Genomic DNA, 24,305 nt, shown 5'->3' with positions numbered 1-24,305 from the left:
TCCCTCCACTGGCTACCCATCACGGCCCGTATCAGATTCAAGAACCTGGTACTGTCCTTCCGAGCAGTGAACGGGACTGCACCTGACTACATCAAGCCTATGCTCCAGCTTTATATCCCCACCTGCCACCTACGGTCTTCTTCTGACATCCGTCTGGTGGTCCCACCGCTCAAGTGCGCCCAGTCCAAACACATGCTGTTCTCCTGTCTGGCCTCCCCCAATGGTGGAATCAACTCCCCACCTCCATCAGAGACGATGTCTCCCCACCTTCAAGAAAAGGCTCAAGAAGCACTTGTTTCCGGGAGTACAATGGTACTTAGGAATTATTGGCTGGACCTGATGTTAGTTTCCTCCAGGATCATACTGAGAGACTTGTTGCTCTTGTTGGTTAGTTGAAACAGACTTCAAATGATTGTACTCACTGTGAAATGTGTTATGGTTGCTTGCTTTTTCCACAGGTACACCCTTGCACTTTTGAGGTTCATGTTGTTTAGTTGTAACTTGTTTAACTAAATGCTCTTATGGTTCTTTCCTTTGGGACTTATTTGTTTTTCACAATGTATGCTTCATGTTTTGGCTAACCGCAATGTTTGGGGCTATCTCGTTGTTATGATCAGTGACCTATGCACTTTTGGTAAGCTCTCTCTTGGAAGTTGCTTTGGATAAAAGCGTCTGCTAAATGCATAAATGTAAATGTACATGGTGTTGATGAATAAATATATATGGTCAAGAGGTGCCGTTTCTCAGATTGGGCCTATTTTTTTACCATACATTTAAAAGGCTGAAACAATGTACAGTAAGTTAATGCCATTTCCCTTCAAACGTATAATACACTGATAGAATAATGTACTGTATTACATACTTAACTTGTAGTTTGGTCTACAAGTATGCAAGCCTAACAGCTAATAGTGGACTTAACTATTGAGTTAATAGTTAACATAGCCAGAGAAAATGGTGGTAAGCTGTTTTGACAGTGTTCATAAACCAACGCAACTCTTCTATGACTGTAAGGCTCTCCATAAATCCACTAAGTTTTGAGAGCTGTTCAAGTTAAACCAAGATGGTCCAGTAAGGTGCACTATAGACCAGAACGTGGAAAACATTGCGCAAATCCCCTTCTATCTTAAATCAATGTTATCTCAACAAAATGGGTAGGGAGGCAGTTTCTTTTATTTGCCAGGACTGTCATGTTGTCCCAATACACAGAGCTAGAGATGACATTGATTCACCTTTGGTTTTGAATTCTGGAGGGCATTTGCCCATTGATTATTTTTTTATTTATTCTTTTAAAGAAGGGCCGAGATATGAACGTGCCATTTTATTGGCTTGCTCACAGCTATTTGTGTGTGTATATATATATATATATATATATATGTACACATGGTCTTAATGCACAGACACACTGCACATGCACGGACACACTCAAGCAGAAAAGCAGATTGGCCAACCAGTAAACTATACACGTGTGACACTTTTCCAATAGAATTTCCTCAACTGGACAAGCCGGCCATCACTGCTGCATCACCTTATCAACACCTCCAAAACAAACCCCGGAAGGCTTTCTCCTTCAAAACAGGTTCAACTGTACTATCAACATAAGCCAAAATTGACAGTACGTCATTTACAGACTTCCCAAGCAGTAAACTCTTGCTGAAGAAAAAAGAAAAACGGATCTACCTTTAATTCTAAGAATCTGGATAACATTTTTCATGAAGCATGATGTAATGGCATGAGCAGGGTAAAAGAACAAGGCGAACCAACTAACATTGTAGTTTGGCAACGTTAAAGAGTGGGCCGGCTGCACTGCATTATAATTTGACTGAATTGACATGAACATTATGAAACAAACTTCAAGTATTGACAAATATGGACACAATTTGCTATAGTTGACAGTGACACAATGTAATCTTAGTCATGTTTAAACAGTATTATTTTTCCTCAAAAGAAACAAGGAACTGTCTCTGTCTTTTCCTTTTAATAGGCTACTGTATATCGACCTCAAAACATTTGAAATCCAATCAAAAAAGAAATCTGATTTGAACACAAACTGTTTTTTTGGGGGGAAATGACACAATGTAAATTTTCACTGGTTTTTCAATAATTTGACTGCCAGGCCAATTAAACTGCGAGCACTGAATAACAGGATTTGTATTCACAATTTCTCTCAACACATTGTTCTATGGAAGTGTCAAACACAAAAAGCATACAACGAAGGTGTTAAAATATTTGAAGCAGGACAGTTGGGACATGCAGCAAACCAAATTAGCTACTTTAGCTGCACAGGGAAAAGTGTCATTCCTTTGGGATGAATGAACACTGTGGATGGGCAACAGAGGTAGAGAAAGGAGGGAGTTGTGGATGGACATCGTCCTTCCCTGTCAGTAACAAGGATATCTTTAGTCACGTGTGGTGTCAGGGGAATGTGTTAGCGTAAAGCATTTACTAAGGGGATTTGAAAGTCGGGTATGAAGGATTTCACACATATGTGCAGTAAAGCACTGGAATGTCAGGGAGGAAAATCTATTTATAATGCTACAAATTTCCTCAAATATTCAAAGGGGATGTAAGTAATAACTTGTTATGCAAGGTTAAGGGAAATACTTTTTTCAAAATACATTGCAGGTTTGTATTGAAAACTGCAGGGAGAAGGAAACCAATACATTAGTAGGGTTGGTATTGATTATGATGTGATAAATCCCAGGGAGCACAAGAAGGTCATCACAGTTACCCGATGGTTTGTTCCACATCTTTTAATGGCAGGTGATCTGTCTATCATCGTCTATCACTGTATCACAACTACACACTTCGCTGCCTGCTAACAGTTCTTTACAGGACACTGATTGGTCCGAAACACTCTGGATTGGCCTTATATGAATAAGTGGCAAGATGGATTTTTGCGTGGTTGTGATCTCGCAAATCCAGCTGTCTTGCAAGGTTTCATCACAGTAGCTCAGGAAGGAAACAACAAACATCCCAATTTATTTTAGTCAATGCTCTGACCTGTCACTCCTAAGAAATGAAATATATTTCCACATTCAGCTGATGCTAATGAGAAAAACAATGTCCTCACTTGTAAACACAAAAGTTCAGATGTTGTTATGAATATGAATATGACCATTTGTGAAACAAAACACCAAAGTTGTTTCCCTTCGCATCTCTCATGCAAAAAATCTATATTGATTCATAATCAAACGTGGAATACTGTTTGTTTTAATGAGCTTGTGGGCGGAGACAGAAAAAAAACAGCTAAAACATCACTTTCTAATTTAAAACAGGCACATTATCCAAAATGTGGCCATGTGCACGCATTGACTTTTCGGTATAGAATCATAACCTTTTGATGCCCTGAGCTACACAGTATTGGAAGGAGGGATGAGCATAGAATGATAAATACATTTACCATGTTAACACTCGCAGCCTTCTATTGATACAACTTCAATTTGTTGTAGGCTAATTCAAAACAATTTTACAAGATCCAAAATCCTTCCAAATTTCGGTGGTCTTGAAGCATCACGCTTCGTGGCACTGAACCCCTCAACCCCCCCTCACTGAACTTACACTCATTTCCAGACTTATCTGACATTCCGTCACCCTTCCAATAAGCCCGATTGATCTGCTGGCTGAGGACGATACTGTAACCATCCCCTGGCCCCGCAGATCTGCATACATCAGCATTAACGCAGAGAGACACAGGATCCCACAGCGGTCGAGCGTTTGCAGGGACCCCAGACCGGTGTTTACTCATGACAGCGTTTAGTGCTGCGTAAGCATGGACACGGAGGCTACGGCGGATGCAGGACCAGGGGACAGCTCATGAGATGGCGTAATGACTCATTAATAAAGTGGATGGAGGCAAGAGTCACTTTTTCAGCACATTTCATTAACTAGCCTCGCTTTGTGAGATGCCAGTCAAAGTGACACGCCAGGGGAGAGCCATAGCTCAGGCCTGTTCTTGGACATGTACGTGGAAATTCAGCCTCATGCATATCCATGGGGGCGGAAACAGCGTCTAGCTCCCCCCCCCCCCCCCAACCCGACACACACACACACACACACAAACCCTCTTTATGCATGCGGCTTGGCCGGTTATGAGGCGAGTCTCACATCCTTTGTAATTTTTCACTATGACTCAGCCATCAATCACAGCAGGCTGGTCTTAATTTATCTAGGCTCGAGGGCCATCTTTTTTTTTTGCAAGCATAAAATGAATGATTTAGCACATGGACACAATTGGAAATAACATGTATATCATAACATAACAATTAATTATCGAAATCGAATAGACAAGCTGGACTGCAACTTGTGGTGCATTCCGAATCAATGCCGTTTTGGGATGATATGCAACAACAGGAAATCTGACGTACATATCGCTAATTCCTTTGAAAATATATACTTTTTTTATTACAAACTGTATATATGCTTCTCTGCCCTTGTGCGATGCAGGTTAATGCAACTTTGATGGTCATTCATGTGTCCTAGAGTACGATTTCATTTAATACATAAGCTTGCTATTTAAAACCAATGCACCAATATAGATGACAGGTGCAAGGTTTGCATAACTAAGGGAGCTGTTTTAATTATAGCTTATTGGCCGGCACAATATATATATAACAAATGTTGTTGTCCTCCTGTTCAAATGTTTTTTTTTGTATTTCTGAGAGATTTCCCATATACCATTTCTGAAATGGGCCATGTTGGCTTAGAGCTGTCATTTTAGACACAGTGTGGCTATAAAGCCTGGCTAACTAGTTTAAATGGAAAACATATTGTAGCGACCCACGGATTGGTCGCGTGTTAACTCGCGCTGTTGGCGCAAAGGATTGTGGGTGGCGCAATTCACATACTTGTTTCATGTTTGGTTAATGTTGTATGCATGTTTGAGTTGAGTGTTGTTGTTCTGTCAATTAGGTTTGTCAGTGGATGATGTATGGATATTAGTAACTATAAGTTATCGTTGTTGCCATAACTGTGAATTGTATGTGAGTTAATGACTTGTTGTTGGCATTCACATGTGATTGGTGGTGTAGTAATAAAACCTGTAGTCGAGCGGTGTATGGGACACAGGATAAAAAGGTCTTCTTCTCTGCGTCCGATTATTACGCATCCACTCCAATATAGACCCCTAGCGCCATCGTTACAATATTTTTCAACATCTCATCAACTTTGTGAAACTGTAGGCTACTAATGCTGGCGTTTGAGCCAGTTCCATCATATTTGACCTTACCTTTGGAAAGAGCTGCAGATTATTTGATGCTGTGTTGAACTTTAACTCCACTTTGCTCCTTGCAAAATGTTCTTAGTTTTGGTAAACATACTGCAGCGACGAACTGAGAGGTTCAGTGGATGATATTGAAATCGAACGACTACTTCAAATGCTGAACATTCACCTATCTCGAATGTTTTTTGTTTTCTCGAGTTTTTATTACAATTCTGCCATTTCTTGATATGTATACATTTGTAGCTCAGCCGTTTTCAATAGTTTAGGTCGTCTTTGCTGTCGACCTAAGATCAATGTTGGTGATGTGTTGTTCGTTGTACTACCGCCATAATGTATATACCGCGAGTTTGCCGCCATAGAAAACACAGTATATCAGTTTTGGCTATATATCTTATATTAAATAGACCAAACATTTAAGCTCTTTAAAGATGGCGCCTCATTGCTTTCAATGGAAAGGTATGGAATGGAATTGCGGCCAACCACCAGGTGCCCAATCAGAATGCCTTGCACTTTTCATGAGTGTTGGGTCTAAAGAAAACTCAAAAACAGCACGATTTAGTATGCCAGAAAAAATATTTAGTATGACACAAAACTAATATAGAACGCCAAAAATAACTAGATACTTAATGCAAGTAGCATTTAGCAATATATTGCAGTGCGATACAAACCTGTTTACGCCAGTTCAATTCTCTGGTAGCTACTGTTTGATGAAGTAGCATTGTTTAACCCACTGCTTGCATACTGCATGAAACATTAAGCCTGTACTATGTAAGTGTAGATGAAGCTACCTACTTATAGGAAAATGTTAGGTGTAAACCCAATAGACAAACCTTAATTAAAACTAGGTGGTGAATCTTAATCAGTAATTTATTTGTTGGCAAACAAGTTTCACTGTTACAACAAATATTAGTTATGAGGTCATTCAACTTGGAAACCAATACAAAAATGAATAAATAAAATGGCATAATCATACTCATAATAAAAACTAATCTGTGCTGCTAAATTCTTCACCTCCATTTTTCAGATTACTGTAGTTTTTTTAACAAATAAATAAATACTTTTCCCCTTGAGGGGAAAAAAGAAAAACACTTCTCCAGTTGATTTTTCACTTCGAAGGTTTTTTCTTTAATAAGTAAAACAGCCATCTTTATTTTAACAAGTGCCTAGTGCTCATCAATATTCAATTTGTACTTTCTGAAAAACACCAGCGCCTCATCTGACTGCCAGCCAAATTCAGGCTACTCTGCTCACCTCTCTGCAGGACATTGAACAGTATCTTGGCTTACTTTTCAGACACTTAAAATGTTGTCCATTATGTGGTACTCGAACCAGAAATCTCCATCTATCTACACAGTGAAGAAACTCAAGCTGTAAAACAAAATGGTTCCGAAAACATTGGTGAATACACTGCTAGAAAAAAGTACGGCGAGTGCTTTGTTTTGTGATTTTTTTGTTGTTGTTATTTTGTTTTGCTGTTTTGTTTGTTGTTTCTTGGAAAACAAATGACAGGATAAAGAAAAAACAATGTTCACACTGGTATCAGAATTCCAACAAGACCAGCACAACAAAAAGGAAATGCTCCTATCCACTACATTTACAGAGACAAAGGTTTGGGCGGGAACAAAAAGCATACTATTATGTGCAATGCTAGTATCTGTACAGTTACATAGAAATATCTCATAATTCTCTGTTATTAGTTTTTTTTCTCCCTATTTTTTAACAATTGTTATTATTACAGCAAAAGGAAAAGGGAACAGAAAAGATATGCTCTAAAGCATACAGTATATATGATAAAGATGTCCTTCATGAGAATCGTTCAAAATCAGTTTTTGTTTGACTTGCAGGAACACTTCAGCCGAAAAAAAGTGCTGCAATTCACAAGAGGAAGAAAATCTTTCAAAAAGCCAGAAGGGATACAGAAGTATAATAAAATAGTTTTTTTTTTTTATCCCCGTCTTTGTTCTGGTTTACTCTGCTCATGAACTAGTCGTTGTGAAGCTTTGGGCCGTGTGTAGTTCATTTGGACTGTCAAAATGAATTTCCCTGCCCAAAAGTCCCACCAGAGTACTAGTCTCTTATCACGCTGAGACAAAAAGCGTCAATCCATAAGCGTCAATCCAAGATTTGAGATGCACAAAAACAAGAAACGCACATCCATAGTTCCAGCACGTTCAACCGAGTCTAGTCACATTAGCCACCCAACAAAGCATCTCTGTATTCCAATTGTGGTCAGCACTAGCGATGTTCAGGTGTTGTTCTTTATCTCAGTCGTCAGTATAGTACATAGAATAAAAAAAAGGCTACCACTGCCGAACAACTGATCAGCACAAGGGGGGCTGGGGGAGGGGGTGGAGGATCACGGCAGGAGAGGGGAGAGCGTGAGGGGGGAGGTGGCGGTCCGCAAGGGTCTATAGGCTGGTGACCAGGTGAGAGGGCTCCGGAGGGGCTTCTTCGGGGGTTAAATCCTCCTTGTTGGGGGGGACGATGAACCCGTCGCTGCTGCCGCGGCCCAGGTGGTAGTACGAGTGCAGCTGGTGGAGGTGGTTGCGCGAGCCCAGGTTGGGCATGCTCTTGTAATAGACGTCGTCCGAGCTGGCTTCGGGGCTCTTGCCCGCCGGGTGGGCCTCTCCGCCGGCGTCCTTGGCGCTGTCGCCGTTGCCGGAGGCGTCGGGCAGGCCGGCCAGCATGGGCATGCTGGTGTAGAGGGAGTCCCGGTGGTGGTTGTGTCCGGGCGACGAGGCCTGCTCCTGGGTGTGCTCGTTAGTCAGCAGGGGGAAGAAGCTCTCGCTGTTCTCCTGCGGGATCCTCCTCCGGGAGGACGAGGAGGTGTTGGTGGAGGAGGAGAAGGGGTGGTGGGGGAGCGGCAGGGGAGGGGCCGCCGACTGGTGGAGGTGGTTGTGGAGGTTGTCCACTGCCTGGAGGGGCGGAGGCGGCCGCTGGGGCAGCAGGGGGGCGTTGGACTCCTCGCGGATGAGCTCCAAGCCCAGGCCCTCCTCATGGTGGCAGGGGAAGGAGGAGTGGTCGTCCAGGCCCAGAGTCACGTTCATGCCCATGCCCATGCCGTACCCGCCGTCCTTGCCGCCGTTGCTCACGTTGTTGACCAGCTTGTTCATGAGGTTGCGGTTCTGCTCGGCCGAGCGATCGTGGTTGTTCAGGTAAGAGGGGATGTAGTTGGACGTGAGCTCTTTCAGGATCTTCTTCTCCAGCGTCGTCTCCTTGTGGTTGTAGCCCCGGTCGATGATCTGGACACAGTCGCTCATGTACTCGGCGCTGGCGATGCTGTAGCTGTTGCCGTGGTTACCATTCAGTGGTAGAGTATCCATGACACTTGTATCCCTGGCATTGTTCAGGATTCCCTCTGGAATGATAAACAGGGGAGAGAGAGTTTGTATGAGTGAGAAGGGATGAAAGCTAATTATGAAGGGTTTAATGGCAGGCACTGATTGTCTAAAAAAACACACCTATTTGGAACCTTCCATGATATAATTAGTTCAGTATTTTGTGTTTACCACAGCAATGGCTAAATTTACACATACATGCCTAATATCAAAAACACTGGTTAGTGAGTCTAAAAATAGAACGTCAAGTGTCAATACTTACCTTACCTACTCCCTTAGATTCTAAATATATTTTCAAAGCAATGTATATTTAAAATTAGCATACAGCTCTACTTTTTCAGAGGGAGGACGTGTATGGTATTGGAGGAGAACATAGTAAAAGATGACAACAGTAATACATGTCTAACAGTGAACAACATGGACAGCAGAGCACACACACACACACACCACACAGAGACAGCACAAAGCCATGCAGTCAGCTGTAAGAGACAAATAACCCTCATAGAACCCGCATATATGCAGAACATATAGTTTATCTAGACTCCAGATATTGTGATAGTGTTGGTTGATATCAAACTGTGTATGTAATGGCATTTTTCAATGTGGGAAGGGGCCTTCTAAGTCTCTCTCATGCACGTGTGGCCGAGAAGGTCATGGAAATGAATGTATATCTTTTTGCATGAGGAGAAAAAGGTGTTTCCTTTCTCAAGACTATTGTAAGTTATTCAAAATGCTCAAACAAAGTCTGATCTCTGCTTATGAATCTGCATGTATGTGCATGTATAAGCTGACTGGCCAGATGCAAGTCAGCTAATTTTGTGTTTCGGTGGAATTTGGAGTGAAAAGGAAAGTAAAGCCAAGGTCAATTACATTTGGTAAGCAATGTTTAGTTTGACTCCCATACTTGTCTCTCTGTAGGGCTCTTTTAGTGGCCGCATGAGGAGAGGAAAGAAAACAGAAAACACAAGTAAGCATTACAGTGACAAGTAGAGAGGAATGTGCATGACGTGACACTAACTGTGCTCCTGCAGGCAGCCCAACCACGTTTATCTTCATGCACACTTAGTTCTAGTTCAATTACTTGGGAAAAAGCAGGAAAATGTAATCCACAGTATCACAAACATCTGAGGGTAGGCTGTTCATAAAATGCTGTGTTCAGGTAGTCTGGGTGAGTTGTTTTTTCCCATAAATGTTCTGATCCAAGATATGCGCTACAGGAATTGATGTATCCAATTGCTATTGGCTCTGCTCGAGTTCCTCATATCTGACAACTAAGTCACAGAAGCAGTTTGGAGATTTTTTTTAAAGGGGAATCGTACCAGACCCATCAACAATCTGCATGTTTTTGTGATGGCCTTAAACAAGCTCATTTTTATATTAAGATGGACAATGTTATTTTAAATCTTTGTCCCCCCTAAACCATATCTACTTTAAAAAGTGATCACTGGTAAGGGTGGCATGATTACAATGTTCACATCCACCAGCAGCAATGAACACTATATGAACCAACAAAAAGACAGAAGACAGAACACAAAATTTGCAGACAACAATGCAGCAGAGAATCAACAATGACTGGTGGTGTATCTGGCTCCAGATTGCTGCGCGAGTTCTCTCGCTATTTCACGGTTCAAAAGTTTGACTATCTGTCCAACAATTTCCTCGCATTGCATTATGCATGCCTGGCAAGCAAAAATGAATGAGTTCGGCGCATGACAAATGATCGTGACAGAATTGCATGCCCAATCGGAAGCCACCATACACCGCCAAAAACAACAAACCCACAGAAGTAGATGCTGTGGGTCCTTTGCGATAAAGCTTTCGCTTTGGCAAACAAATATCGAGAGCAGTGTTCTTCAAGTCTAGTCCTTGGCAAACCTGACACTAAATATACCAATTGACCACGTTGACGTACATTTACCATGTATGACTATATTCCGCCCAGCGACTACCTCAGCTGCTCGGCGAAGCCACAGATAATTGGATATGAAAAGATGGCGGAACCAATGCTTTTCACAGGACCCCAAGAAACAAGCATTCAAAAACACTGCTCCTGCCGTATCAATAAGTAATGAAAGGACGCTAGCACACCTTGCGTGTTGTACATGCCCACAGTAGGGTTGTTATAGACGGCCGATTCCCCAAGCAATGTGTTATAGGGATTGTTAGTGCCATGAGGACGCAGGAGTGCATTAGTTATTAGATGGTTAGCCATAGCCCCTGGAGCAGCCAGAAAGAAACAGAGAGAGACAGACGTAGGCAGGGAGAGGGGGGGAGGGATAAAGTTGTGAAAACGATAAAGGAAAAGAGGGGTGAAAAAAAAGACAGGGAGAAAGGGGGAGAGAGAGGCCCGAGAGGGAGGGAGAGAGAGAGAAATGAAACAAGCAGAAAGAGGGAGAGAACATCGATCAGTCAGGCAGACGCTGTTGAGCACTGACAGCCTTAAACATTCACATGATCATATGATTACCAGTGAAAGACGCTTTACTATGGAAAGTATTAAGAGTTTTGGACTGGTGTGACTATGGTTGACCATCAAGATAGCATTGGAGTCACTTTATTCCAACTGGTAAGCAGATATCGATGTTAGCTCTGGTGTGTTGCTCATTCAGACAGGATATGGATAATAGCAGTGTGAGAGTGCAACAACACTAGCATTGACATAGACCAGAACACACATAACACAGCTAGAATAGACTTAACAGGACACAACCATGTAACTCAAGACAGCGGCTGATTGAAAATTCATAATAACTGCATTAATAAAATTGTTTGACGAATAGATTGTTTTTGTCATAGTCCTAAAGCACTGTGGTAATGTGCAAGGTGTTGCTTTGATTTCATACCGGAAGTACACTGACAAAGGCCTCAGATGAGATCTTCTCCTTTAGGAAAGACAGCTGTTAAGGTTTTGCTTCCAACAGGACTGATTAGCCTTGCTTTTTGGACTGGATTTCTACAATTACAACCGTTGGTGAAATCAGTGGCCCTGGCAGCGATTCTTTGCTATTGGATGTCACAGTGGAAAACCAGGTGTGTGACGAGACCTGGCTGAGATGCCTCTTGTGTTGGGTGCAATTTCCAAAACCACCTTTGGAGTGCAAATCTTTAATAACATGATCAATCATAGGTGGGCAGGGTAATTTGAATGCTGGTTGCATTTTTACGGATGCTAATGAAAGCTGCTTTTTGGGGGCACGTTTACATAATTGACACGATAAAGCAGCGTTTCTTGGATTAACTGGTAATGTTTCCATGCGCGCTTGATTCCGAACACATTTCAACATTACATGTGCTGCATGACATGTCAACATCTTTGATGTGAGTCTAGAGAGTTCGCACTGTGCCCAAGACAGAGTGGGTAAATATCTTTGGAAAACATCTTTCATCTGAAGCGGAAATATACGCCAATTAGTTCCACTGCTGCAGTGCACTGTTCTTTTGCAATGCTCCGAATCTGTCAGACTGGGGAAGAGGGAGAGAGGGCAAGCCAGAATCCGAAAGAGATAAGGCACTTCTCTAATGACCTGCGACTCCCGCCTTTGACAAACCGCCGCGGAGACTGTGTCTAGACTGCATCGAAACAACAAGTGACGGGGAGGAGGGTAGCGCAGCTAATTCAACACTGCGGCTTACGTGGAACTGTGACGGAAATGACGTGCATGACTCATTTTGGTACGCTGACATCTGTATAGATATGTTTGATGACAGCCATTTTTTAGAACTGGTTTGGAAGGTTAAGGTGCAGATGAGAGTTATACAAGTGTCCCATTTAGTTTATTGCCACAAACGTTGTTCCAGTAACTGCATTATGTTAATGCTTAATGAAACGTGTGATTGCTTCAAATACTACTATTGATGGATGGCAACAGTTTTACTGATCAAAGCATTTCCTTTTTCACACGTGTTTGATGTTGATTTTAATATGGGATGCATGCATTCATTGGGTTTATTGTTTTTGTTTGATATTATCAGTGTACTCTTTCTTGCAGCCGTTGCTTTCGGTCTGCTAATTAGAGAGGCTTCCAAAAATACCAGCCTCTTTTGAAATGATAAACAGTCCGCTCCAAGCTTGCTCTCCACTTACACTGTCTGTGTTTGATAAATTGGACAATTTCCAAACGGTACTGATTGTGAAACGGTAATCTTGGGCACTGGGATAAATTGAACATGCAAGGCTATCAGGTTGATTGCTCGTCTTTTTCTCAAGTGGGTCTAAGTATGGAGTAGAGTGTAATTACATTGTCATGTGGTAGCCGTCGGAGTACAAAGTTGTAAAGTACAGGCAGTCAGGGAGAAAGATACTCTCATATCGGCTCATAATTTTATAATAAGAGTGAGGAACCGTCGGGGGTTAAGTGTGACTATTTGGCATCTGTTTGTGACGCTTGTGGATGTGCCACGACACATCCTGTGGGAAAACTTACGCCGCAGAAGACTGTCGTTCCACCACATACGCGTTCGAGATGCAATTTGACGCGTTAAAAAGGTCTTTAACAAAAAATGTGTTCATTCACCCCCTACTCCCTGCCTTACAAAATGATGATGTCTTCCTCTCCTTGTAACATGGAACCACCCTCCCAAAGTCCCCCCCCCCCCTCCCCCCGCCCCGGCCCAGCTAAAAGCTGCACGTCTGTGGATGGCGCTCAGCTGAGTGCCTAATTATCGAGATCTTGACACTTCCTCTCGCCGTCGAACATCAATCCGTCATCATAACGACGCATTAGTGTCGGCGCGTGTGGGAGCCGGGAGCAGATTTAGAGAGTTGAGCAGTGCGGGGCTCAGGCCCTCCATCAAGAGACACCCCCCACCCCTACCCCCCCCGGAGCCTGGGTGAGGGATGACGGGAGGACTTGGGCCGTTTCTACCAGGACCGCGGATATGGTCTAGTACTCTGTGACATCGGTATTTAACTCCACAACCAGGTGCATTTTTGTACCCTATGGTGGCAGACTTGTTGTGTTCTAGCTGCTGGTGGAATTGGAGGAATACTGTGCACAGGCACTGGCCAAGAGATTGACTGATATCGTATGGAAGAGTGCAACTTTTGGTTACTGTTGGTTAGAACTATTTAAACCTTTAAAAAAAAAAACTTTTGCAACATGCTAATATTACAAAAGGTTAGTTATTGTAATGAGAATTATAAAGTTTACATTTGTGGCAGTTATCAAGTCAAATCTGGCCCTTTAAAACCCTAATTATATATTTAACTTATTCTGTCTGTTTTTCTGTTTTAAATTATGAATGTAATAAGATTATTTAGTCAGAAGATAAAGAAGCGAGAAAGGTCCACGAAAAAAAGAAAAGCATTGCTTTGAGAGAACAGAGTATTTCATTTGAGGTTTTAAACACTTTCTGATAAGTGTACTTTAAAAGGGTAAACTAACCAGTGTATATACCTTAATTCAACCTGCATGGCAAATAATTACGAGCTCAATGACTTAAGTTCACCTTGTGGCAAGTAATATAACAGTATAACTGTCCAATCTACAGCAGTGCATGGCAGTCCATTTCTACTACTAGAAAGGTACACACTTGACTTAAAATATTGTTTCAGCAAGAAGCACTGCAGTTGTTAGGCTAGAGCAGGGCCAGGGAGCACAGGAGCATGACAATGCTTATAGTGTGATTACCTCTGTTGAGCGAGGCTGAGCTGTTGATGTCACCAGTCATGAAGGAGGACTCGGACTGTTTCCTCACTGTGTCGTTCCACATGCGACGGATACGACTCTATGGGGAGAAACACACAGGTTCAAACACAAACAGCATCCAAACAGGCAGTTCTGGCTACTCAATCTTCACAAGGAGACAGTAAAAATTTCTAGGAGTAAAATATTCAGTCGCATTTCCAGTAAAAAAAAATATATATATTTCAACAACAACACAAACTTCATCACCTCAGCCACTCCTACGAAGTTGAGTCCAACCACCATTAGGCTACTTTGCTGAATGAGTCAAATAAGTATTACAGATGTGACCCATTTGGGGAGTAAGGGGATGACACAGACATGGCCCACACAGTAACTGCGAGGTCCCGCTACTGTACCTGTGACCCTGTGGAGTAGCGTCCCGGAGGACGAGAGGCGGTGCTCTTCCCTGAGCCAATGGAGCTCTCCACACTTTTACCACTACAGCAGTGGGTACGCAGGCACTTCCCATACTCTTTACGCACCTGCGGAACACAACACACACGCACAACACCCACACACAACAGGTACAACACACAAAATAATTCAGCTGTGCACTCCGCACTGAAAACCACAAATAAAAGAAAACCATTTTTATGATCCATAAGGAGTTAAAGGGATCCTTGCCTTCTTCTGAAGGACACAGTGGAAGATGAAGATGAACATGCCCTGGAGGGAGTTGAAGATGGTGAACAAGTAGGCCATGACCACCGTGCTCTCGTTGACGTACATCAGGCCGAAGGCCCAGGTCAGCCCCAGCAGGCAGAGCAGGGCCACGGCCCCGATGACCCAGGATCTGCAACACAGCAGGAGGTGGAACGCGTCAGAGACTATGGATGGCCATCAACGATGGTCCACAACTTTGCCAGGATGCACAGCTTTATATTGCCCACACTTTGGTTAGCTACTATCTGTTTCCAGTTCCTGTGAGATGGAGAACGCCATCATTGCGTCTAGTCGAATCCTGAACGTAGCCCCTTTGAAATCTGTAGAAATGGGTTTCTGTACCACTAAATTAATGCACTGCATCAAATCCAGTGAGCACTGGTAGATCTTGAATGTTTCTATTTGCCCTTAGTATTGACGACATCTTTGTTTCTTATGACATTGACGAATCAGAGATGAAAGGGGAATAAAGTGTCAACCGCCGAGCAGACAAAAAGCGAAAACCTCTATGAAAGGAAAAAAAAACACGCACAAGGACCAGGATGAATATAAAGTATAATTTATACTAGGTTTCACAGTTTTTCTTTTACTTTTTCGAAAAGTGGTAGCCCAATGAATGAAATTTCAAGTGCAATTTTACATAACCCTCAAAATGGGAAAGTGATTACACAATATGCCTGACACAGGACATGGGTCATTAATTATAGAACAGTCAGGCAATTTGCATATGAACACATCTTCCCACAGTATTTAAAAAACTGCTACAGGGTTTTTTCAAGCCTTGACTAAAATGCACACGATGAATACTAGGTAATTCTTCTTTTAGCAGGAATGCATTTGAAAATGAAAGAACTCTGTATGTGGGTTGCCTTCATAACATAGTGTGTGACATTTAACAAAGCACTTAACATTTGAATACAGTATGAATATTCAAAGCGCCACACACACACAATCGCTGAATACTTCAAACTGTATAGATTTCCGGTAAAAAAAAAAGAAGTAATGTCAGCCTTAAGTTAGCAAGCCTGCATTTATGTCAGATGTGGCAGAAGCGGTTGAGTCTAGGATGAGGGCTCTACTTCAAACGTCATGGATTTAGTGAGGAATGGTTGATGGCTTAGGGTCTAGATTGTTCCTAGGAGGGCATGAATGAGGGATGACATGACAGGCCTTGCTTGTTCATCTTACTTGATCTCAGGTTCATAATCCTGATAGCTGTCATGCGTGATAAACAAAAGAAAGGACAAATTAACAACTAAAACCACAAATTAAACAACACCAAACAAAATTAATGTCATGCGATGCAAATACAGCACTATGTACTTTTTTGATTGTTCAGGATGGAGAAATGCCACCATAAAATGCTACATTATATATATTACCATATTGAAAATAACTAACAACAAATGCAAGACAATGTGCTGTGCAGTAGACACATCCAGCTGTCTTGTTGCCAGAATCTGCCTAGCCCAGGGGAGACCTTTGCAAGTTGCAGGTGCTAAACATAATTATCTCTGCTCACACCAAGTCTCGGCTCCCCAATAAATACTGGTGGGCCGGGCCAGCGCCTGATATAAATGGGCCAGATGTGAGGCAAAATAAATGATTTATGAAATTACTGGGGCAACCATTAAACATAATTTTCCCAGGTCTATCTTAATGACCTGTTGGGAGAGGTACTTCATCAAGCTGATTGCCCCCGGAATGGTCAGGGAGACACAACCAGCGAGCAAAAAGAGAGTGAAAATATTGACCTCAAACTTGAAACATTTCTGCAGAGGGGGGGGATTGGCGGGGGATAAAGATGCCGGAGGACACAATAAAAGCATCTGAGACGACAGGATATGAATAGGTTTTGATTTTAAAGCGGCATCTTTGACTGTTGGTAGGTTTCAGATAAGAGGTGAGTGTTCAGTGCAGGGTATAAGATGTTGATGACTGCTTGCCTCTGACCCCATTTGACCCCTCAGATGTACGACTCAGTACAGTACATCAAACAAAAACACGTGTACAGCTGGACTCCTTCATTCCTCACACAAAGTCCCTTGACTTACAACCGTGCCCAAAAAGGTGAAGGAAATTAGTGTTTGGTAATGAACTTGAGCTGAATCTCTTTCTTTACGATACCATATGCACTATATAAACAAATGTCTTGGGACACCTACACATGACACCTACAGGTGCTTTCGTGTCATCCAATTGCCTGTAGTTTTGGAATGAAATGGAATGAGTCCCTATACGTTTATCCATATTGGGTATGAGCAGCTGGTAGGGGGAGTTTTGAAATTAAAATAAATAAATAAAATAAATAAACTGGAATCTCTATTTAATGAGTGCTAGTTTCAGACCCCCAATAGCTCCCCATTCCTATTGCAGAAGTGCTGAAGTGTTTCCTGATGAGAAGCTGAATGCCCTAGCAATGATACCACTCCAGCTACACGAGCTATATGGTTACACTCTACAAATAGAGCACTTAATCGCTTTCACCGGAAACAAAATAAAGCAAGAAGTGCTTATTGTGCTATGTGGAAAAATAACTAAAAAATGAAAGAGTTTGAGGGAAGGGAAATGTTTCGGATTGCTGTGTTAAATTGCCACCAATTTTCTTTGAAATGATTACATTTGTAAAGGTGATATGCATTCAAATGACATGAGTCAATTGACAGACTGATTGATTGCAGTTGGTCAATTGAGGCACCTTTCAGGTCCATATAAAAGCATCTCATTGACTGTGTTTGAAGGAGAGAGAAACTGCTATGATCAACTCAGCAGCATGTCAATTACCCAACTAAAGGTACGACTGAAAAGAAATGCTAATTGCCAAATAAGGTTTACAAAAGTTAAATCTGTTTTGTGCTGTCGAGTTGACGCATGTGCGGCAAAAAGACCTGTTTGGAACTTTGTGACATAATGTGGCACAAAGGTTACATAGCAACACTTTACAAGGAAGTTACATTATGTAACTACTATGATACAGTGCCCTCCAAAAGTATTGGAACAGTGAGGCGAATTCCTTTATTTTTGCTGTAGACTGAAAACATTTGGGCTTGACATCAAATAATGAACGTGAGACCAGAGATCAACGTTTCAGCTTTTATTTCCAGGTATTTACATCAGGATCTGATGCACAACTAAGAAAATATCACATTTTGTTTGAATCCACCCATTTGTCATGTGATCAAAAGTATTGGAACAGATATACTTAAAACATATTTAAGTGAATAAGACTTAATATTTAGTTGCAAATCCTTTGCTTTCAATAACTGCAGCAAGTCTGTGACCCATTGACGTCACCAAACTTTTGCATTCTTCCTTTTTGATGCTTTCCCAGGCTTTCACTGCAGCCTCTTTCAGTTGTTGTTTGTTTTGTGGGGTTCCTCCCTTCAGTCTCCTCTTAAGCAGGTAAAATGCATGCTCTATAGGGTTTAAGTCTGGAGATTGACTTGGCCAGTCTAATACCTTCCATTTCTTGCCCCTGATGAACTCCTTTGTTGTTTTGGCAGTGTGTTTTGGGTCGTTATCTTGCTGCATGATGAAGGCTCTGCCAATCAGTTTGGTTGCATCTTTCCTTAAATTGTCAGACAAAATGTTTCTGTAGACTTCCGAGTTCATTTTGCTGCTGCCATCATGTGTTACATCCTCAATGAAGATTAATGAGCCCGTCCCAGAAGAAGCCATGCAAGCCCAAGCCATGACATTACCTCCACCGTGTTTCACAGATGAGCTTGTGTGTTTGGGATCATGAGCAGTTCCTTTCTTTCTCCAAACTTTAGCCTTTCCATCACTTTGGTAAAAGTTAATCTTTGTCTCATCAGTCCATAAAACTTTGTCCCAGAATTTTTGAGGTTCATCTCTGTACCTTTTGGCAAATTCCAGCCTGGCCTTCCTATTCTTCTTGCTAATGAGTGGTTTGCATCTTCTGGTGTAGCCCTTGTACTTTTGTTCATGAAGTCTTCTGCGAACAGTAGATAGTGATACCTTCACTCCTGCCATCTGGAGGTTGTTGCTGATCTCACTAACAGTTGTTTTAGGGTCTTTCTTTACAGCTCTTACAATGTTTCTGTCATCAACTGCTGATGTTTTCCTTGGTCTACCTGTTCGACGTCTGTTACTTAGTACACCAGTAGTTTTCTTCTTCTTCAGGACATTCCAAATGGTTGTACTGGCTATGGCCAATGTTTCTGCAATGGCTCTGATTGATTTTCCATCTTCTCTAAGACTCACAATTGCTTGTTTTTCACCCAAAGACAGCGCTCTGGTTTTCATGTTGTTTTCACCTCTGAATACAGTCTGCATAGACAAAACCTATCTTACCCAATCTGAACCTGAGTGTAGACATTCAGTGGTATTTATTGATTGAATAATGTATGTAATAGGACACATCTGGGCAACAAAACACACCTGTCAGTCACATGTTCCAATACTTTTGCTCACGTGACAAATGGGTGGGTTCGAACAAAAAGGTGATATTTTCTAATTTGTGCATCAGATCCTGATGTAAATACCTGGAAATAAAAGCTGAAACGTTGATCTCTGGTTTCACATTCATCGTTTGATGTCAAGCCCAAATGTTTTCAGTCTACAGCAAAAATAAAGGAATTGGCCTCACTGTTCCAATACTTTTGGAGGGCACTGTACATAACTACATTGGTTGACTACATAGCAACACCTATAGTCAACTTGTACTTGTACTAATTGTACTTGAATTGTATTAAAAGTTAGCAGTATACAGTATGTTTATACAAAAGTGTAGTTTGACACAACATGGAAGAGGGGTTTAAGGGATTAGTGGATCATGTAAAGGGGTAGTTGTACCAAAAGAAGATCAACATTAATATCCACTTACCCCTGGAAAAACCAACTTCCCCCATACAAAATTGTACTTGTGTATTAATACTGTTAAACTCAAAAGAAATGTAGCTATGCAGTTACAAGGTAGTTAAAATAATGTAAATTGAAGTGTTGCACTTCATGCAAAATTGCTTTATTCTGGTTTATTTGTCAGCAGTTTTCTTAATGTTCAATATTAAGGGTTACATGTCCAGGAGAGCAGTTGGGTCTATAAATCAATCACACTTTCAACAAGAATTCATGATCATTTGTAATAATTCTTCCCTGAAGAATATTTCTAAACTGTAGCATATTTCTACTTTATTAATTGCTGAAATCCAGCACTGCCAGTACAGTTTTGTTTGTATCAAACTGTTTTTGTATAATGTTACTGCCACAGTAATTCTTCACTTCACTTTATACTAAAACACACACACACATACATACATACATATATATATATATATATATATATATATATATATATATATATATATATATTAGTATGAAGTAAAGTGTGTGGAGGTTGCACAACAGGGAGTTTAACACAGATGTAGGGATCAAGGTCAACACAACAGGTTGTTATCAATACCAAGGTCGACAACAAAACAGAACTCACAGTCTAAATGGGGAGGATTGAGGGGAGGGGGGTACGGAGGGGGGAACGACGACGACAACATTCCAAAAATACACTCTCCTTTCTGTGTAAACTACATCTTACCAGTGCCACTCCACAATAATACATCCGTCATAATAACGGTAGCTAAAGTGTGGAAGAAAAAAAAGATGAAAGAATAAAGGAGATGTTAAACAAAAACACAAGAGAAAACCATAGCATGCAGAAATCCTCAAAAGAACAATAATGGTAACAGGCAGCAAGTAGCATTCATGAGAAAACAAAGCAAGATGATGAAATCATAACATAAAGTGTGACATCAAACGATAAGGAAAACCAAAATAGCAAACAGATGGAGAAATAAAAGTCACACCTAATTATGGCCAATCATGAAAAAGTTTTAAACAGTTTCCCTCAAAGTCTCAAGTAGCTTGCCTCACTTAAAATAAATATTCATGTTCCCAACCCAGTAATTTTTTACAACCTTCTGAAACTGAGGAACGTAAATATAAATCCCCAAAATATTTTTTGAGACCATTTAAATATCGACTGGATGTGCAGTACATTGTGTAAAATATGGTCTTTGAGTATCTATTCTCTAGATTCTGTGCAAGTACAGTCTACCACATGTAACAGAAGTTATACCACGTGTCTATCTTTGACCCATCCCACCAAGAAGTAGATAAAATACAAAAAATTCACTCACATAAACAAGCCATGGATACAATCCAGAAAGTAATGCAACAGTGGGTCCAAAATTACCACCAATATATTAACTTTTTATTCTAACAGCCCAGGTTCAGAAGTCGTGATCGTTGCAGAGAAGATGGTGTACATCTTATATATGTATATAAAAATAACTTCAAGGTCTTCATGGTAGGGTTCAGGATCTTCTGAGTTGTGATCTTTGTGACCAGCAATCGTTAAATCTATGCAAGGGGTGTGTGATAAATGATGTAATAGACGGACCAAAAAAACAGTCAATACTTTTTTGCCGACAAACAACAAAGGAACACTTCTAAACTAAACCTTTTCTAAAGGCACTGAACTTGGTTGGGAGGCAAAGCAGAACAACCTTTGACAGGCTACACAATTTTAGTGTCTATTAAGAGGTTAGATAATCCTTTTAAAATGCTAACCTTTCAAAAAACAAAACAAGTATTCATCTGCTTTCAGAACAGTGCCTTCTTTAAAATGGCCTTCAGCTTAAAATATTTAAAAAAAATAGGTCTGGTTACTGCAATAGAAAAAAAAGGGCCTACAACACATTCCTACTGTAGCTTGACAGATTCCAAGTTTGCATGTTTCTTAGGCCATGGATTTGAAGACAGTGACAGTCAGAGTTGGCCGTGGCACATACCAATGGGAGAGCAGGCCTTTGGACAGCGAGCGGTCTGTCTGGCGTAAGCTCTGCCCGCCCTCCTCTCAGCGGTAGATAGCCATTCAGGAAGGGGTGTCACTAGGAGTTCATAGAGCCCACATCTTGTGGAGCGCTGGTCTTGGTGTGGGCTTGAAGAGCACATTCTAGAGAATTAACAGGAGTGTGTGCACATAGTGCTAGAGTGTATGTGACTACACTGAATGTGTGAGTGACGGTACACCATGCAGGTGACTAGGCGAAAACCGTTTAGGACAAGCCAAAACGTCTCAGGCACCAGTCGCTATACTAGGCCAGAGAGAGAGTGTGGGAGAGTGAGAGAGCAGCTAGCATTGATATCATAAAATAGCATCATGACTCATGCACCAGTCGCCATACTAGGCCAGAGAGAGAGTGCGGGAGAGTGAGAGAGCAGCTAGCATTGCTATCATGAAATAGCATCATGTAACCAGTGCCTTTAAGGCAGACACGAGGAACACAGAGAGAACCCCCTTCCACCCATGAAGATGGCAGACTGAGGTAGCAAAACGTGTTTCTCTTCCCCCCCGCTGATATAAACCTACAGTACCTGCCTGCATGTCACTGCTATGTCAGAGTCATGCGTTGTCATGGTCAGAGCTGAAGTCTGAAACCAAAAACAGCTAAAAACCCTTTCATGTACCTCAGACTTCACTGTACAAAAAAATCAACAAAGTTTTATTTGATTACACACACGCATCCCCTTATCATTTGGATAACATTTGTCCACAAATTAGTTGAACAAATAAAAGTGAATGGATATGGATGACGTTTTATTTTCAAAATCGTGCCATCCATAATCATGATCCACACTGTCAATAAACCGCGGTTTCATAATGCTAGCTGTATTTTCCCAACCCACACACGCCCACGCGCGCACACACACCATATGACTATTCCAACGCGTGTTGACAAAGCCAATGACAACTTCCCTCTGCCAGATTTGCTCGTTGGCCTTTTCCGTCTCAGACAAGCATGCACGTTAGACAAGCATGCATGTCAGACAAGCATGCACGTCAGACCATGACTGCTGCCCGGCGGAACGCCATCCCGTTTGAACCCCACCGACGCAACCTTTGGCAATGATGAGAGTAACGCACACCTGGGAGAGGGGGGCGCAGAATTCCTCAGCCCACCCAACCCCCCACCCCCACAGGAGAGTCCCAAGCTCAAATGCATTTTAAGAAGCACTGTGGATAAGCTGTTTTTTTCACAGAGGCTGACAATTACTGCGTCAAAACGCCAAACCCTCTTTGCTGGATCCATCGAGTCCCAGATTAGTCGAAACAGGTTCACGTTAAATAGAAGCACACCTTAACACAGATTCAAGTCATAAAGTCTACCCTGAATTTGAACAATATGATTTTTTTTCTCTGTGGAATCTTATGACGACTAGCGTAACAGCCCATAAAGCATTTCCACACTTGGTCTGCAGAGTGTGAACCATTACCCAATGCAAACTTCACAAAGTTCTTTCTAAGTATCTACAAGCTACTTCATCCAATTAGTGTTTCTCCTGAAAGTCCCTAGCGGTCTTACTTGATGTTGTCCAGACAACCAGAGTCTGGTTTCAAAATGGCGGTGTGGTGGAACATCTTGTAGAGTGCGATTCCCAAGAAGATCACGTTGAGCTGTAGAGAGATGGCAACGAGAGATAGAGGAAGAGGCCCACAGAGAAAGAGGGGAGGATGGAGCGAGGGTGGGGGGGGGGGGGGGGGGGGGGGGGGGTATGGAGAGCATATGTTAGTTGTTTTCCTCCCAATCATTTTGAAAACAAACCTCGACACACTACAATGTCAGACATGCTGAATCTGGACAAGGTTCTGTTGCGTTGCGAAACGGAGAGCCAAATCACATTTACGTTCTCTCAAAGCCTGTGGAGCTGTTCCCTAAGCACTGGACGATGGGACATGGAGCAGGTCTGTGGCTGTGACTATCCGGTTGGATAATAAACCCTTTGAACAATCGTTTGACAGAAAATGTTGAACAATGTTTTAGTCAAAGAGCAGATCACTGCTGTGTCCTTGTCCTTTCAAAGCATGGGTCGGCTAAATGGGAGGCAGTCATACTGGTAAGTGGACTATGTCGAGAAAAAGTAATGGTCCCTTGACAATGGTGCCAATCAGCATGCCAACCACATCTACCACAGCACTGCAAAGTGATATTCAGCTAATTGAGACGGCGTTTGAATCCGCAAGTCATTTTCGTCCCACTTTGCCTCCTGGGGGAGGGACTTTGTTTTCCAAAAGCAGTCAGCCTTTTTTAGAGGACAAATTTTGGTTTAGTTGTTTCAGTGAGAGAGGAAAAGAGAGAGAGAAAGAGAGACAGAGAAAGAGAGGGAGGGAGAGGGAGGAGAGAGAGAGAGAGAGAGAGAGAGAGAGAGAGAGAGAGAGAGAGAGAGAGAGAGAGAGAGAGAGAGAGAGCAAAGACAGAGAGAGTGTGAGTCATGAGCTCGGAGGGGAAAGTGTATTGTTAAAGATTACTCAAAACTAGAGCATGAAAGTGCATTATGCATGTTTAGATAAAAACATTAAAAAAAAGGATCTAAGTCTAGCCT

At 41.9% G+C, this 24,305-nt stretch overlaps 1 protein-coding gene across 9 annotated transcripts in view; it reads right to left on the bottom strand.

Annotated features, from left to right (window-relative positions):
- Nucleotides 1-6,247: 6,247 nt before the first annotated feature.
- The window catches only part of LOC124486930 (adhesion G protein-coupled receptor L3-like), a 175,589-nt gene continuing 157,531 nt past the window's right edge, over nt 6,248-24,305 (bottom strand). For 6 of the 9 annotated variants that reach the window (XM_047048815.1, XM_047048806.1, XM_047048807.1 and 3 more), the window contains 6 exons: nt 23,288-23,379; nt 14,868-15,036; nt 14,600-14,725; nt 14,187-14,283; nt 9,461-9,478; nt 6,248-8,576 (listed from right to left, as the gene is read on the bottom strand). In XM_047048815.1, the coding sequence (XP_046904771.1) occupies nt 7,627-8,576; nt 9,461-9,478; nt 14,187-14,283; nt 14,600-14,725; nt 14,868-15,036; nt 23,288-23,379 (1,452 nt within the window). In that variant the 3' untranslated portion in view covers nt 6,248-7,626. The remainder of the gene's footprint in view (nt 8,577-9,460; nt 9,479-14,186; nt 14,284-14,599; nt 14,726-14,867; nt 15,037-23,287; nt 23,380-24,305) is intronic. The other 3 variants (XM_047048808.1, XM_047048813.1, XM_047048814.1) reach the window with 1 other exon arrangement.

This window comes from Hypomesus transpacificus, chromosome 25 (assembly GCF_021917145.1).
Source record: "Hypomesus transpacificus isolate Combined female chromosome 25, fHypTra1, whole genome shotgun sequence".
NCBI lineage: Eukaryota > Metazoa > Chordata > Actinopteri > Osmeriformes > Osmeridae > Hypomesus > Hypomesus transpacificus.
The sequence above is the reverse complement of the archived record's forward strand: the minus strand, read 5'-3'. Positions and strand labels throughout refer to the sequence as shown.